Genomic DNA, 17,444 nt, shown 5'->3' on the forward strand with positions numbered 1-17,444 from the left:
TGCATGCTGTGTTTTAGATTCGGTGTAGACTACGATGAGAAATGGATGCACCGCATGCAGGACTCAAACGCACGGATTACCCGCCGTCACGGAGCGACCGCGCAGAGAAGCTCTCCTTGCTGATTGTTACACACAGACGCTCCAAAACATACACACACACAAACACACACACACATTTACATAGGAGGACGTTGACAGCCTTTATTTGTAGTTGTAGTGTTAAGTAGTGTCTGTGAGTGGGTTAAAATTATGTTTATTTTTATTGGCTAGTACTAAACTTGTAATTTGTGTGGTTTTATGTTTGCTTTATGTTTAATTTGATCTGATAGTGTACTATTGTTTAAATGAAGTTTGTGGTTTGATTATATCTGTGCTTTTAATTAATTTTACAATAGAGTAGTTTTATATTAAGATATCGAAACCGTACCGTTACCGTGGCCCAAGCACCGTGACACAAACTGAACCGTGAGAAAACTGTACCGTTACCCTTGATCAAATTCCAATGAGTTTATAAAGTCATGCATTTACTACTCATCAAACTTTTCAGAGTATCTAAATGCAAGAAGTGAATATGTGGACTGTGGAAAGAATGCAGACAGACTACTGAGCGACTCAATCATCCAGATAAGATGAGCAAATATGGCCAAAGGTACTGTTTGTTTTTTTAACAGCATCTTTTTCTTTTTGTTTATTCTGAACAAATGTTGTTAATGACGAGTGTTGCAGAATCAGAAATGATCTCGATAAATTAAGATTTAACTATGAAGGACTTGAACTAAAACCAGTGAATGGATGTTTTCAGATGACAAACACCTTGCGATTGTAGTTCAAGAATGAAACTGAATATTCTATCCACACAAAGGAAACAGTGTCACAGCATGAAACAGATACAGCTGCTTAAGGCCTGAATACAACAGCAGCGCAGGGAGACAGAGAGAGAGAGAGACACACTTCCTGTGTCTTGAAATGCCACAAAAATACATCTTACAACAAACCATTCAGAATTGCAACTTCATGCCAAAGAAGTACTTAAAATGTGGCGTTCAAGGACTGTCAATGAATTTTCAGGACTAATTCCAATTTGATAACTTTCAATCCTTATCTTGTCCAGAGTGACCTCATCAAATTTGAAGTTGATCACAATAAAATGGCTGTTTAATCCAAAATGTCCGCCTTCCTGTTGGGTCTAGCTGATGGGTCCAAGCAACAAGCAAATATCTCTTTCTTTCCTGTAATTTAATCTTCCTAAATGTCTCTTTCTGACATCATGATTCAACAGGTTGGTGATGCAGTTCCTTTCCCTGTTCCTTCCATGACTTCCCCTCTCTTTGTACTCTTTGGGCTCAGCTATAACAGCTGCCACAGCCAGTTTTTTCCTGTTTTTTTGACTCACAATGCTTAAACATGAAACCAAACTCAAGGATAAGTTGTGATATGAGAGGAATGTCAAAAGGTGGAGACACTGAAGCTACATAACAAGATAATTATAGTGTTGGCACTTTGATGTTGTACTTCTGCTTTGTCTGAATTTCTGTTTCTGAATCAAACAGAGACATTCTATATTACGATTTAACAAAAGGAAAGACGGAAAATAAGTAAGATATGTTTGTGTGTCTGTTTTACTTTTATTTAATTTAATTAAAACATTTTGTACTCAAAACCTTCACATACAGCAGCTAATAACGTTTTTAATGGTTTTATTGAGATGTTTTCAAAGTTAATTCAGTTATTGTGGAACGAGTGAATAGCACAATCTTAACCTGGTAGAGATGGTAGTTGATTGATTAAGCCTTGAATACTTTTCTGTGTTGCTAAATGTCATCTTATTTCAGTTTGCAGCACAGTGCAGTTTTTCTAAGTCTGAACATAGACTGAGAGCTTCTTGTAGCTTTGGTGTACAATTTCATTTACAAAAGCCAGTCTCATTTGACAACATTTCACTTTCCCAACCTTTCACTTTCACTTTCACTTTAAAGCTCCCTAGTGCCACAGAAATAGAACCTTTGACTTTAATAGAGCTCAAGAACTAAACGATAGTGGAGTTTTATTCTTAGTATAGTATTTTATAGTATTCTAGTGTACTGTAAATACTGTTCTCTCCAAACAAGTCCTTTTGGACAGCAATACGTTTCACATGGTGATGCCATGTGATACTCACATTTCTAATTTTATCAAAGACTTATGTCACTGTGATCACTGGGAAGAGTAGAGATGCTGCTTCTGGTTCTCATACATGAAAACTCTCACACATAAAACTTGTCCAGACGGAAACAGGACTTTTCCAAAATGATCTTTTTCTTTGCCATTTTTAACACATTCTCTATTCACACGGAATGCCCCAAAAACCATTTGCCAGGCCTGTATGCTGCCACACTAAAGCAGAAAAGAATGGAAATAAAAGTTATTACATACAAATACACCAAACAATCTAAAAATACAAGAGGATGAAGATGACAAGAGAGAGGTGGGATTATGACATTCCCCAAAAGTATCATTTTGGTGGTACACACAACAACACCAGGGAGGCATTTTGAGATTTTCCCATTCTGGGACCCATGTCCAAAAAAATTGCACTTCAGTGGCCTCAAACACTGCATCATTAGAATCAGTTGATTAAAAAGATTTCTTCACCAATTCATTCAGTACTTCATGCATGACCGGAGCTGAACTGAAATACGAATGAACGGGTGACGATTCGGCTCACAAATTTGCAGATTAATGCCTGGTTTCATGATTTTTAAGTCTTTTTAAATGATCTACAGTTCAGCATTGTTCATATTGATTCTTGTGTCAGATGTCACACTCATGACTCTTCCAGTGACAGAACTCTCTTCCAATCAGTGAACGGCAGTCTGTTGACCTCACATTTTAGTATCGGCTCAGCTTGCTTGGAACCACACCAGAGGAGGTACCAAAAGAATTACCAGGTATCAGGTACTTTCCCTAATGGAAAAGCAAAAAAAACTATTTTCCGAGTATATGGTGGCTAAGGCTAGTGTGTAGAAAACTGGCTGAAAATATACAGCAACATTTGCCCCCAAGATTCAAAATGGAGACTAAAAACCTGCAGCAGACTCCTTGCAGGCCTAAGAACTCACAGGTCACTTAAGAGACAGCACAGGGGGACAAAGTTCATCATAAGTCCCTATATGTTGGAATTTAAGGAATAATTAACAAAGTGTAAACACAAATTGTCTCAATAACCAACGTCAGAGGGCACAGCTGAATTACGTCACACATTCGCACAAAACAATCAATCATAGTTCTGTCAAAAATAAACATGACTGAAAATAACTAATCTCTTATAAATCTTAAACAAAAAACCACCACAGGTAATTTCTGGTTTTGTCATTAATTAACTCTTTATAGTTCAAAGTTCAGTTCTGTTTTGACGTACTCAGAGACACAGAGACACACATACCTTGCATCAACTTTGCCCTAATTGATTGATCACAGGGTGAAAACATGGGCCAGACATGGCTCTCTGCATAGTACACTATGTCAGTATGTGTGGCACAACATTAAAAACATGCTAAGCCTGAGATGACTTCAGCCATCTACTAAATCTGTCTATTGAATAATGGACAGATTAATCGCTTGATGAAAATAATCCTCAGCTGCAGCCCTAAATTGACAACTACATAGGGAAAGTGGGGGATATTCAGCTGCAACATGCAACTTCACCAATAAATGTTGCTACTTTTACACACTGAACCTTTAACTTTTCATATAAAATTGATCCAAACCATAAGGATTAAAGGAATATTCAGCGATTTGCATGTGGCTTTGTATAGCTAGAATAGCAGTAGTATTTTTAAAAAATTGTGCTTAGTTGAATGATGCAATTCAAGGTTTGAAAAACGCCAGTTCCGCACTTTTTACACTCACCCATAGGGGGACGGGAATTCATTCCCAGAATGTAAACACGGTGTCCGTCATCTTTGCTAACAGTTGCACTAACCGGCTCTCGCTCTGCAGAGTAAACTAAGAACGACAATGATTGAATGTAGTTTTAAGTGATATGGTTGGAAGGGAAAATGCATTTCAGTGAAAACTAGAAGCCGCCGGGCGCGAGGAGTACCGGCCCCTGTCCGCGGGTGGCGGCGCGCACCGGCCCCCTGTATTTTCTTTTGTATTTTTATATTTATTATATATTTAATTCCTCACAGGGATTTGTGTGTTGTGTTGCAAAACTAGCGCTGTCTGCTTCAAAGCTTGAGACGGTGAGACTCTCGCAGGGCAGCGAGAACTGTGCATTTTGGGAGTTGTTGTTGTCCATCTACATGAGCCAAAATTACATTTTTCTGCCTTTCTCAGCCAAGAAAGCACTTGCTTCAAATATTATTTCACATTTCAACTACATAGTTGACCCAGTTTTAAAAGACATTCATCTTTCCAACGGTGAAATATTCCTTTAAACATTATATTTGAGGTTTTTCTTATATCACCATCATGCTGATTGGTCATAGATTTTATCGTACTCAAATAACTGCAGCGTCATTCTCTTTTGATATTGCACTTGATCATTTTGTGTTTTATGATTATTTTGTGATTAATTGTGCAGACCCTACCAGGCTGATGACTGAATATAGAGCTTGAAAGGGGAACACTGGAGTGAACATACTTTCATATTTGTGTATTTACTTTTTTTTTGTATTTATTGTGCTTTTTCTTTTTGTTTTGTTGCAGTCTTTTCTCTTGTGCATCTCGCTGTAAGCTAAGTTTCCCACTGGGGTGGCGATAATAAACGAGTGAACAATGAACAATGAATTCTAAAGCAGTCTGGGAAAGTTGTCCGAACACAAATGAACAAAAAACTGCAATACCCTTTGAGAAGGGTAGAGGAGATAATTCAATACTAATCCTGAATTTAAATGCACCCAAACTAATGCTTATGTTCTTACAGCAGCATTAATGAACCTGGAACCTTGAAATAAGTGGTGAATTGATAGGATGATTGGAGCCTTGCTCTTACTCTTCACATTCACACAGGCCTTTTTTACCAGCTGTGTCAACAAGATACCCCAGCCACCCACTGCTTTAAGCTGCCCTTTTAGATACAGTATGTTAAGAAAATACAAAATTATTTTATATCACTGCATGTTGCTTTCTGAAACTTGTTTTCTCCAGTGGAGAACTACAGTGGCCTTCAGGTCATGTCAAAGTGTAAAAGGCCCTCTACAGAACATGGTTGCCCAGTGCCCAGTGAAACTCCATGAAAGAGAACACATTCACTGTGTAGATTTGATGGGTTCCCTCAGCACTAACAAAAACAAAATCATTCTTCTGCCGATTATGAACTAATGAAAACATAATTGTTCTAATCTACAATTATATTCCATTTCTGCTAATAGATATGCTGAATCATATACCATGGTCATTTAAAGAGTTGAAAAATGCCAAGAAGTGGACTGAGAACTAAGTGCGCGAGAGAACGGAGCAGTAAAAGGGCTGTGGTCTGGTAATCAAATCTGACACCTTGTTGCAGCTGTCTAACAAGGTGTCTAATGAGGAGCAACAGCTCCAACGTTTTAAAAAAGTGCTACTTTACTACTAGCACGCTTGGAACCTCGCCGGAGCTGGTATTAAAAATAGTACCTGTTACCAGGTACTATGCTAGTGGACACGCTACTAAAACTGTGCAGTGGCATGGCGAGGCGATGCGAGTAGAGCCGGTGGAAATGCGCCATAAATGACAAAGTCTGAATGCAGAGAGAGGCAGTTGTTCTGCATGTATTACTGAGTCAAATTTCACTATGAGGATAAACACACTGCACAATGAAAGATTCTGAGTCTGACATATGTGATATTGACACACTGGTTCAAAGGTCAAAGATCAGAGAATCCATTTTCTCACAGAAATCAGGTCATCACAGGTCATCACAAATGGCTGGTAAGAATTTGTTGTGAACAGCTTCATAGCTTAAAAAGTCTAGGAGGACTGTATTTGACTGATATGAAGAAGCACTATCATGCCATGTCTAATTACTGGCACTTTTCCACTACACAGTTCTTCCACAACGACATCCGATACAAGATTCAAACCAACAATGCCAAACTGTAGATCAGTTGAAAAGACATAAAAAAAACTGAAAACATTAGGCAAGGACATTTCTAAAATTTCAATATTTAACGGCATGTACTTAGCGACAGCACTGCTGAAAGCCAGCAATTGTATACTCATCAGTGTTTGATGAACAAATCTTTTTAATTAACTGATTCTAATGATTCAGTGCACTGAAAAGAACTGCTTGATGTCACTGTGTTTTTGTGCAGCAGTGGTATGGCCGTGGTATGGTGACCCTGCCCACGTTGAGGAGGTACTACAGTAATGAAAAACGACATGCCCGAGTAACCAAGTAAAGTCGAGTAGAGACGAATAGTGCTCAAACTGTATAATGGAAAAGCACCATAATAGAACTTTCCTACTACATGTATTTTGCTTTGAGGATAAAAAACAGAACCAATGAAAGGTCAGAGTCTGACACATGAACTATTTACACACTTAATTAAGGGTCAAAGAGCAGAGACCATGACCAGACAAGAAAAAGTGGTATAGTGCCATCCCTCACTCATCGGACAATTATTGTGCATGTATTACTGTTTGAAGTGGATTCAAATTTTGCTTCAAAGCTAAACATACTGTACCAGTGAAGGATTCTGAGTCCGACACATGAGATATTCATGCACTGGTTCAAAGGTCAAAGCGCAGAAACCAGATAACTGGAGAATCCGTTTTCTCAAAGAAATCCGGACATCACAAGCTCCTTTGATGTATTGCTAATAAGAAAAGGCTTGTTACACAATCTACAAGTTGCAGCATGTGCAAATGCTGATGCTTATTTGTTGTTTTCACCCTGCACATAGAGAAACCTAATCTCGTCTACTCATTAAAGTCTGCTAAAGCAGCCCAGGAGAGAGGAGTGTGGGCATGAATTCAAAAGAAAAGTCAGCCAAAAGTAGCAAGTTTTGAAAGAACACAATGAGTATGCACACACAAAACAAATAATAATCCACTGTTTACTAGTCAATCAAGTTTTCCAAATGTACATTCCAGTTATTGGTACATATGTACATGTGCTTCTCCAGAAACTGTGCAGAGCTACAGCTGGAAGCAGCACACTTGTAACACACGAAACCTTTCACACATACAGGGAGAAAAGGGGGCAAATGTTTCAATTTACGTTAATTGCAAGCACACACATGTGTCTGTCAGTACTCACATGCTCGTGCCGTGCTGGTATCGGTAAAACGATGAGACTCCGCTGTCAAGTAACCGGACACCGAGTGTTAACAGTCGACTCTCGCGCTCTGTTGTGCGTTTACGTTTTGCTACTTTGCTAACAGCAAACACACACGCACAGACCAGACACGCTTGCTCAGGTGAGCAAGAGAGGTGTGTTCATTAATATACACACTGATTCACCTCATGCATGCACACACACACACACACACACACACACACACGAGGAGTCAGTCCGGGACGGTCAAACAGGAGCACACGTCGACAGTCACACACACTCACACACACACGCTGTCTCTCTCTCTCTCTCTGTGTGTCGTGCTCAGTCCCGTATGTGTAATAAATGTGCTACTACTCTGGAGCTAGTTGCTAACTGTCTAACTGTGGCTAACGTAGCTAGCAGTTGGCACCGTCCGTCTCCGTGTAGCGGATACAAAAGTCTTCTACTGCGCTTGCTTCCTACTCCCTGTTAATCTCTCTCTCTCTCTCTCTCTCTCTCTCCCTCTCTCCATAATCTCCCACCCATCCCTCTGTTTGGCGTGACGCAATCAGGCATACACCCCCCAACCTCTGCTCTCAGCCAATCACAGAAGAGGCCATGACAAGGAGCGGCAGCATTTAAAGGGCTCCAGCCTACATAGTCTTCTACGTGACACTGTAATAACGACTTACCCCTGTTATAATGCACAGTATCAGTAAATGGTGGTTAATGGTGGTATGAGGAGGGTTAACCCAGTTGTTATGGCCAACTTTTGAGTAGTGTTGTTAAACTGTACGACCACATATAACACTTATTACTACAGAACAGGGTTAGGGTTAAAATCCCACTAAATGCTATCCATAGACAATGGTGCTACACTGCTGTGTATTAGAGCAGCTTCACAAACGTTCTATAAAATTCATATACGAGGACCCACTTTTTAAAAACGACAAACAAAATTATATATAGCACGAGTAAATTTGTGCATCATATAGCGGCTAATTATTGTTTTAGCCTATTATTGTTTTAAAGCGGCAAATACATATTTTCAAAGAGATGATCATTAACTTCATCAATGCATGTTTTTTTTTAAAAAACAGTGTTGATAAATGAAAGTGTAAAATACTTTTAATAGATGCATATATGTGTATATCTTACGATGAAGTTATATTATATAAAACAATTGTTTTTATTATTTTTATATTTTACATACCAAAAGATAAACATAATTTATTAAATGAACAAATAAAAAATCCAAATGCATGTGAGACATGTTGCTATTGTTTTCCACATTAGTGGAGCTGTTCACCTATACGACAATGTTGCTGCTAAACTATAAATACTGTATGTCATATATCTTGATACATAGAGCACATTTTTAAAATCTAAATGACTAATTTCTCACCTCAAGTGATCTTAAAACTGTGTTCAGCAACACAGAAAAGGTACTCTGTGATATGTGGCTTTCCCAAGTATGAACAAGTCACCACCTATACAACCACAAATGTTACTCACGTTCTTTTAACAGTATTGGACCGCGGCTGACCTGTGATTCTTGGTAAAACAATATAATAAATACAATAATGAATAGAAAAGGTTGTTTTTTTGCAAATCCAAGACAGAATATTTTAGTATATAAGGATTTTGTAAATGAGTTGGTCCGTGTTGCATTTGTATGACTATTAAAACTTGGGGTAGTCATATGATAACTTTGCTGCATGGGGTTAGGTCCTTTTCACAGGGTATAACCCAAAAAAATAAGAACCACACCAATGTGCAAAAAAAAAAACAAAAAAAAAAAAGCTGAAAAGAGTTGGATTTGATTACAGGCTCTTAGAGTGCTTCTTTGTAGTACTCTTTTGTTTGGTCATCAATAGACTACTGTGCTTTTATCTCAAGAATCAGGTGACACACAGTTAAACTTGTGAGCATGTTGCGTCAAAGCTTTATTTTGACTTACAATCTGCAACGTACAGGTTACTGCAACCTCCTTGGGCCCCCAAAATGCTATTCAACCATGCATATTTAAATACTGAACTTGGATATGTCAAAGTGACCCATTTCTGGTTTTGGCGAGGTTCCAAGCGAGCTGAGGCGATACTATGCGTGATGTCGCCAGACTGCCGGCCACTGATTGGTCAGAGTGCCATCACAGGAAGAGACGTCTGAACTGTAGATCAGTAAAAAAAGACATAACAATCCTAAAAACGTGGGTTAATCTCCAACAACTAGCAGGGAAATGTCTAAAATCTCAATATTTAACAAAGGAGTCTGGTGAATTTAGCAACAGCACTGCTGATCGCGAGCGGCATCACAAACCCTGCCGCCAGTGACTGTGTCAGGGAGAGTCTGCGCTCCGGTCATGGAGGAAGTACTGGTAAAATGAAGTCACCGCAGTTTCATGCAGCCCATGTTGTGCAGGTTCTATTTTTGTAGTGGAAAACCAACCTAAACCGTGCCGTGGCGAGGCGAGGAGAGGCGACCTGGGACCATAGTGGAAAAGGGCCATATGAAATTTTTTTTTCTTTATATTTTAAATATTATATATATATTTAGTATATTTCCTGCTTATACCTTCATGGGTCATACCTGATTTGTGCCACATGGGAGGAAAATTGGGATCAGAATTGGGTCACTTTCACCATGCAGTGCAAATGCAGCCTATGAAAATGCCAACAAGATGTTTGCATCCTAAACACGTCTGTCTTTGTTTACAGGGTTTCTGTTCACGTGTGAGCTGACATGAAGTGATGTAAGGACAAGCGTTCAGTCGCACACGCTCACAACTCAGCCCAACATGATTGTTTCTCAACTCTTTGTTTGTTGTCTTATCGTGTCCAGATAAGTGCGTGTCAATGACATTCCTCTGAGGACACATTCAAACACACCGAATTATGGAAACGGATTCACCATCGGTTTATTAAACACACAGAACTTTGGCCCTCCTCCAAGATACATACCCTCCCTCCTTTGCTCATTGGATAACACATTTATTGCACTTTCTAAAATTAAAAACATTTAAAAATACTCATGTATATGTGTATATAAACACATGTTCATGATTTATTCTCTTTTTTTGCATTTTTCATTTCTTTTCATTGATTAGTTTCTTCCTGTTTTCCTTTGTTGTTTAGTAGTATTTATGTTTTTTGTTGTTGTTTTTGTTTATTACCTTAACTAAAAGGTTGGGAAAAGTCAGCAAATTTGTTTTGGGGACCCAACAAAAATCTCCCACGACCCATCTGTGGGTCCCAACCCAGTGTTTGAGAACCCCTGTATAAGAGCAATAAGCAGCTAAAAATTCTATTATAGATTTGACTACAGGCCCTTTAAAATGGCAGACATTTTGTAAGAAAAGCATAGGTGTTACAAATAATCTGATGACAACTGTGTCCAGTTCCTGCAAAAATCGGGTTAATGTGACAGAGAGGCAGCATGCACACTAAAACTGAATAAACTGAATGGAACTCAGCCAGTCCCAACTGAATAAAATGGTTGAATCCAAATAAATACAAAATAAACAAAACAAAAGCGGTCCTGTTAAAGATATGACAGATATTACCCTTGTAACAAAGTACTACATACATTCAAACCTGACATCTTCCAAATTTGCCCCTTTTGCGAAACAGAAATTGTATCATTCATTTTATGATTGTACTTATTCCCAAGAGTTTTGGGCTAAAACTGCTCTTTTCATTTTTCTTGTAACAGCAACCTAATTCCTATTGAAAGATATGGTCGTATTCATTTATTTTGCGTAGAGTTGAGATGTCTCCTTGACTCTATCTCTAAAATCAAAGTAAACGAAGAAGCCATTAAAACCTCCGAAATACTTGTAAAAGTAATTCAAAATTGCAATTTAACTCATAAAATATTGCGATATATTTATATATTTTATGATGCAATATCTAAAACGAATTTATAATAATATTGTAATGTTATATCTCCCTCGTATACTACAAGTCTTTTATATATAATATATCCATTATGGATTCTCTTTTTTTGTATAATTTCAGTTATTTATTTATTTATGAATTGCCCGTATTTTGTCCATACTGTCAGTTTGTGTGTTGAATACGTGTCTTACTTGCAAATGAAAACGTTCCAGATTTATGTTCATAAGTTGATTTTGTACATAAAAATAAAACTTCACCTATTATTACCCTGCTGTGCCAAAATGGCTGCCATGCAAAGAAGGGCATAATTCAGGGGTCTCAAATTTGCACCCTGCGAGCCACATGCCCCACAGTTGATGTCTTGCAGCCCGACACTTATTTTTTAAATTATAATGAAAACTGCCCCAAACTGACTAACAGTGAATAATATTCAAATGAATATTTAATAAATTAAACAATGAATCATAGCTTTTGCTATTTACAGAACAATTTGCATCATAACTATGCTTTTTGTTATGAACTAGGGCTACAACTAAGGATTAGTTTCATAATTGATTCATCTGTTGATTAGTAATTAAAAAAAAAAGTCGATTAGATTGAGTAATCGTTTGATCCATAAAAGTCAGAAAATGTTGATCAGTGTTTCACAAACCTGGAAATGAAGATGTTCTCAAATGTCTTGTTTTGTCCGCTAACCAAAATGATTCAGTTATCATGATGTATTTGTGATATGGAGCAAACAAACCAGAATATATATTACACATTTACATTATATTTACGCATTTACGTAAATAAATGTGTACATTTACATTATATTTACACATTTACTTTATATTTACACATTTATTTAGAAACTGGAAAACCTGTTTTAATTCCTTTAAAAACACTCAAAACTGATTAATTGATCAAAATGGTTGACGGTTAATTTAGTAATCAATTAATTGAGTAATTGTATATGGGTGTTTTTCATTGATAAGAACTGAAAGAAAAACCTTAATGTGGAAAAAACAGCCTTGCATATGTCATTCAGTCGTGTAGTTCAGCTCTGGCCTTCTGTGCCGCCATGCTTATACACTCTAAGAAATGATTCATGGGGTTAGTTAGTATAGCTCAAAATCAAGAGCTTTTTCTGTATAAAAAACAAGTTTGTTATGTGTATACATTATAATGAGTTCATATCTTAATTAAATAAGTTGTTCTAAATGAAAATAAATAAAATAGTTTTAACTCAATAAAATGTTTCTGCCTTAACTTAACATAGAGGTGTATTGAGTTAGTACAACTTTAGAACCTGTCTCCAAGTTTGTAAAAAAGCTGAGTACAAGGCTGACCTGCCCGGACATGTTTGGCACAAACAGACCATGCCTGTTGGAAGCATAACGTTCAAAGACACGACTGAGTTGGAGAAACGCGGTTTGCAAACTTTACGACTTGGTGAGTACAATTTTGACTTGTTTTATTTACAACAGCTAATAACTACATCAGCAGACAGTTCAAGAAATCGTTTTACACAACACAAGATGTTTTTTCTCGGTCAGCAGTGGTAATGTGTAAGCTAGCAGTAATGCTAATAATTCAGTCTGACATTAGTGTTCGTTAAGTTTTGTTTTATGGTGGCAGGTTTTAATTGGCACTGTTATTCAGTAGTTTAACTTTGTTTCTTTAAAAAATATTTAAAATTTGTTGTAGTGTTGAAGCAGCAATAGCTTCATGGCTTGGCCGACTGAGCCACAGCAGTGGTCATACCATTATTAAGCTAGTTGTTATAACAGCACAAGTGTGCAATTGCCCACTGCCCATTTATTTGCAGTAGTTTGTGTGCATTTTCTCTTGTTTCTCATCTTGAATAGTCAAAAATAGTTAAATAAAATTTACTGTACTTAAGTTGCACAAGTTGTAGGCACCACAGCCTTCTGAATGACCTAAATTCAAGTAATTTAAACAGAACCACTAGCTGGTTTTTTTTAAAAGTTTTTGATATTTGTAGATTTGCCTTTATTACATCATGTTTCAATGGGAAACCTTAAGAGGACGAAGGATGAAAAATGTATTTTATATTAAATGTATTTGCCATAGAAATAAAGGATTCAAATAGTTAGTCAAACTAAATGAAGATATGTGGATGCTCAGATTTGCAGGTGTCAAAAAGAAGAAATACAATGCATACGATGTCTAACGTGAAAGCTAATGATTAGAGATATACCTAATAACCAGTGCTATTCCTTATTCCAAGTTAATATTGCAAAGTTGATGAAAAGTCTCTACAATATCACTGGTAATTATCAATGTCAATATTCCCCTCCGATACATTATGTCAAGCAGAATGTATTCTGTAAGTCAAACTAAAATCTCTCTTTTCTCTTACAGATACCCCAATGTCTCATCAAGATTCAGCACTTACAGAACATCCTCCTACAGGTGTCAATAAATGATTTAAAGTTACTTCCAAGCGGGGACATGATTACATAAAACCTGTGTGTCTATGTGGAATTTTCCCACTACAAACCCTTAAACCATTTATACTGATTCTGCCCTACCAGGATGGTGATGGGGATTGTCACAACACGAGGGGTTATACCTGCAGCCTGTGCAAAGATCGTCCTGGAGGGAACAGTGGTCCTAACGGATGTGGAGGTTCCCAGAGCCTGTGCCTTGCTAATGGGGCTGATAAGTTTCCTGATTTATTTTATGAATGCTACATTTTTGTTTACTATTAAAATGTATATACACTCCTGTTACTGTAAGCAAGATGCTGACTGGTGTTTAATTAAACAGTTAGACCACAAAACTGGAATTTAATGTGTGATTTATACTGACTTAGATAAGTAAGTTATTGTACTAAAAAAAAATGAAGGTAACAATATGCATGGACATTTCTGAGTAGAATGAAAGAAAAAGAAATAAGTTAGAATAACTAAAAGGAGTAATTTTAACACTATTAAAATTAAGTTGGTTCAAGTTAAATAAGCTTGTAGAGGAAGAGGCATATCATGTTGCTTGTACTAAAGTAGTACTAGTTGGCCTAACTAGAGAAGTTTTGTTGAAATAACTCAAAAATATCCACAAAATTGTTACATCATTTTTTTACGTTGAGCCAGCACATCATTTGTTAGAGTGTAGTAAATCTTCTCTCTCTGCTTTTGCTACGACCTCTGAAGAGTTCTGATTAATATCACACTCATATTGTTTGTCACACACTTCCTTTAGCAGCAGAGGCCAAGTGGGCCAACCACAGCGAGGGTGTTACATCACCTCAGCGCTAGTGTAGCTAGGCCACGTTGGCCATGGCTGAAAGAATTTTTATGGGACCTCCTCTCTGCATGACAAACTCCACTGTCATCCTGTGTGTTTGTGAAGAGCGCACAGATTAAAGAGAAGCTGCGTTTGTTGCATTATGTTCTACACCAAAGGTTTTAAAGGTGATTATGGAGAGAGATAGATTTATTAAAATGGCTAACAAGTCAGCTCAGAGGCAAATGTCGTCACCAGGGTTTGGCAAGTAAATTTGGCCTTGGGCCATTTCTTTTCTAAAACATTTAATACTTGGCGAAAACATCATATCTTCATTAGGCAAAAGCTTTTTTTCAACTAACCTTTTTCTTCTGATTTAAACCATTAAAAATATGTTGGGTGTAAATAAAAAAAGCAACTTCCTGCGTCTTAAAACGTCTTTTTTTCATTTTTATCTGTATAAATGTATTTATTTCCACATTTAAATTATAGACTTGTCATCCGGCAATAACATGCGGATCACTGAGATGCAGAAGCCAAAAGAAAAACAAAAGTATCTCCACTCAGTGAGATGCAGACGTTTATCTGTTTTCTGAAATAAAATCTAATCACCATGTATTGATTATATCATTTGATTTACACTTTTTTGTGAATGTGATATAATAAAAGTACTGTAGTTTTACTGGTACCTCATTCCTATGCATTATTCTGTGCATAAAACCGCTTTTTTATTTACTGCTGTCTCTCCGTAAGGAAAAAAAGTCCCAAATGAGAGAGTATAAAGTTGGACTGTGTTGGCGGCGGGAAATAGTTGCTCACCCTGAAGAGGTGAAAGGCCTCAGTGACTTCTGTTTGTTGTCTTTCTCTCTCTCTCCCCTTTTATCTATGTGCTCGTCGTCTTTGTCCCTCTCTCTTTAAAAAAGCACAACCACTGAGGACTGTAATTGTTGCCTACTCAGTGCAAAATGGAACACAATAGCAAGATTACAAAAAAAGATTACACCCCTTCACACAAGGGGTGTAACACAGATCTTTGTTACACAATTGTTATAAAATGAGGCTTTGGGAATAGGAACAAATTTACTAGCAACTATATTACGAGGTGTGACGGTGGGGGGGTGTGTCCAAGGAGAGAACATTGTTAAATGTATCAGTGACACACACAGAGACACTCCTTCCTTTAACAAGGAAACCTTGAAGGCCATGCAGTCCATTTTATGCCTGAACATAAAGGCTCACACACTCAGTCTGGTTCCCATGACTTCAGAGGACCTAACCCTAACTTTAACCAAACCCTAACCTCAACCTAACCATACGACATTTCTTCAGCTTAAAATGTAATCATTAACATTATGGTGACTGTGTGAACAGATTCACATCAACAACACAACACATTCATAAACATATGCGAACAAAGAAAACTCACCGCCTTGAGAAATACATCTGGAACCACTGCATGGATAAGTGGCCTAATCAGTAGCGATGAGTTGCAGCCAGTCAATGTGCGTAAGACGAATAACTGTAAATGACAATAAAATATAAAGTATTTTATTCATTCTTAATTTTTTATTTTTTTTAATTAGTAACACTTTATTTTGATAATCCATTGTTGACCTTCTATTAGTAATTAACTGGTATTCTGTATCATATATCATCTATTCAGCTGATAAGTGACTGTAAGACTGTAAGTTGTGCTTCAACTCTAACTCTATACAAAATACTTTTTTCAGTGTTATTAACCATCATTTAACTATAGTTCTCTTTAGATTGTGTCAGCATCTTATAAGACTTATGACAACTTATACTTCTGAGGAGTCTGTCACTTAAACACTTAAAAGTTAACAGTATCATGGAAACATATGATCACAAATATAATAAAATCAATTGTCGGTGTATATACTGTATATGCATATATATATTAGATTAAAATATGAATACACTTTTATATGTAATTTAATGTTCAATAATGCAATAATTACAAACAAAAAATATTGTTAACAAACATATTTAGTATAATATCCTGTCTATATTCTATGACCTCAGCCACACTGTGTTTACAGGAAGAAAAGGTCGATCATTATGACACAATATCAATGGCACAGTTCTCTCAGCTCTACTTGACTCCACTTTAGTCAGAATGGTATCAGGTACGTCGCTTTCCATTACTTCCACCTCTTCATGATGCCATGATGTTGTTTTATATGTGGCACAAACACACAAACTAGTGACATCAGTTCTTTTCGATGCAGTGAATCATTAATCATTAATCAGTTCATTCAAAAGATTTGTTCCCCTGCATGACTGAAGCGCAGACTCCATCTGACACAGTCTAAAATGTCTCACTAAAATACAGCTGAATGGGTTGTGATTCGCCAAATACATCAGACTCCAATGTTAAATATTGAGATTTTAGACATTTTCCGAGCTAAATGTCTTTTTAACTGATCTACAGTTAAGCATTGTTCAGTTTGATTCTTGTCCCGCGGACCTCCAGTTTGACACCTCTGATCTGATTTAAGTGAAAAACGGTGAAGAACTGTACATAAATAGATTCATTTCAACTCATTTCAATCAATAAAGGTCAACTAATTGAGTGTCAACATGATACTGAATACTTGTCGAGAGTCAATTACTCGTAGAGAGACAAAAAAATCAAAAATCAAAATAAAGTGACCACCTTAAAATGTTTAATTTGAGGTCAAACTCAGTCTCCAGTTCATGGACTTACTGTACAGAGATGCTGCAGAAACTCACACCGTCATCTCCCTGAACACAGTCACAAAAACACCCGCCGTAGTTAACCATCAACAGGACAATCTCGTCCACAAAGACTGCTACAAGAGAGGAGATGATCAACCAGGGTCAATATTAGCCCATTATGGTGTTATATCAAGACCTTTCAATGAGCTGTGTGTATCTGTATGTGCGGAGGTGAGTGTGCTTGTTTGAATTGTAGCCCTTAAAATGGAAAACATTTTTGGAAAGGAGAGAAAACTCAGGTCCTTGCTTCTGTGAAAAGCTGAGTAATTGAGACTAATATTGACAAAGCAGTCTTATCTCTGTCTGGTAAATGTGACGATATAGTCTGAACACA

General features: G+C 37.1%; 1 protein-coding gene and 1 long non-coding RNA gene across 2 annotated transcripts in view; one reads left to right on the forward strand and one right to left on the reverse strand.

Moving 5' to 3' along the window:
- Nucleotides 1-7,732, reverse strand: part of LOC122766696 (pyruvate carboxylase, mitochondrial-like) — a 329,387-nt gene extending 321,655 nt beyond the window's left edge. Inside the window, exon 1 of the mRNA XM_044021770.1 lies at nucleotides 7,224-7,732. Coding sequence (XP_043877705.1) covers nucleotides 7,224-7,225 — 2 coding nt within the window. The 5' untranslated portion in view covers nucleotides 7,226-7,732. The remainder of the gene's footprint in view (nucleotides 1-7,223) is intronic.
- A 4,753-nt stretch (nucleotides 7,733-12,485) lies between these two features.
- On the forward strand, nucleotides 12,486-13,872 carry LOC122766993. Its single transcript, XR_006360148.1, has 3 exons — nucleotides 12,486-12,553; nucleotides 13,487-13,537; nucleotides 13,660-13,872. It is a non-coding gene; the product is annotated as an uncharacterized LOC122766993 (long non-coding RNA).
- The last annotated feature ends 3,572 nt before the right edge of the window (nucleotides 13,873-17,444 follow it).

This window comes from Solea senegalensis, linkage group LG3 (genome assembly GCF_019176455.1).
Source record: "Solea senegalensis isolate Sse05_10M linkage group LG3, IFAPA_SoseM_1, whole genome shotgun sequence".
Classification (NCBI taxonomy): Eukaryota; Metazoa; Chordata; class Actinopteri; order Pleuronectiformes; family Soleidae; genus Solea; species Solea senegalensis.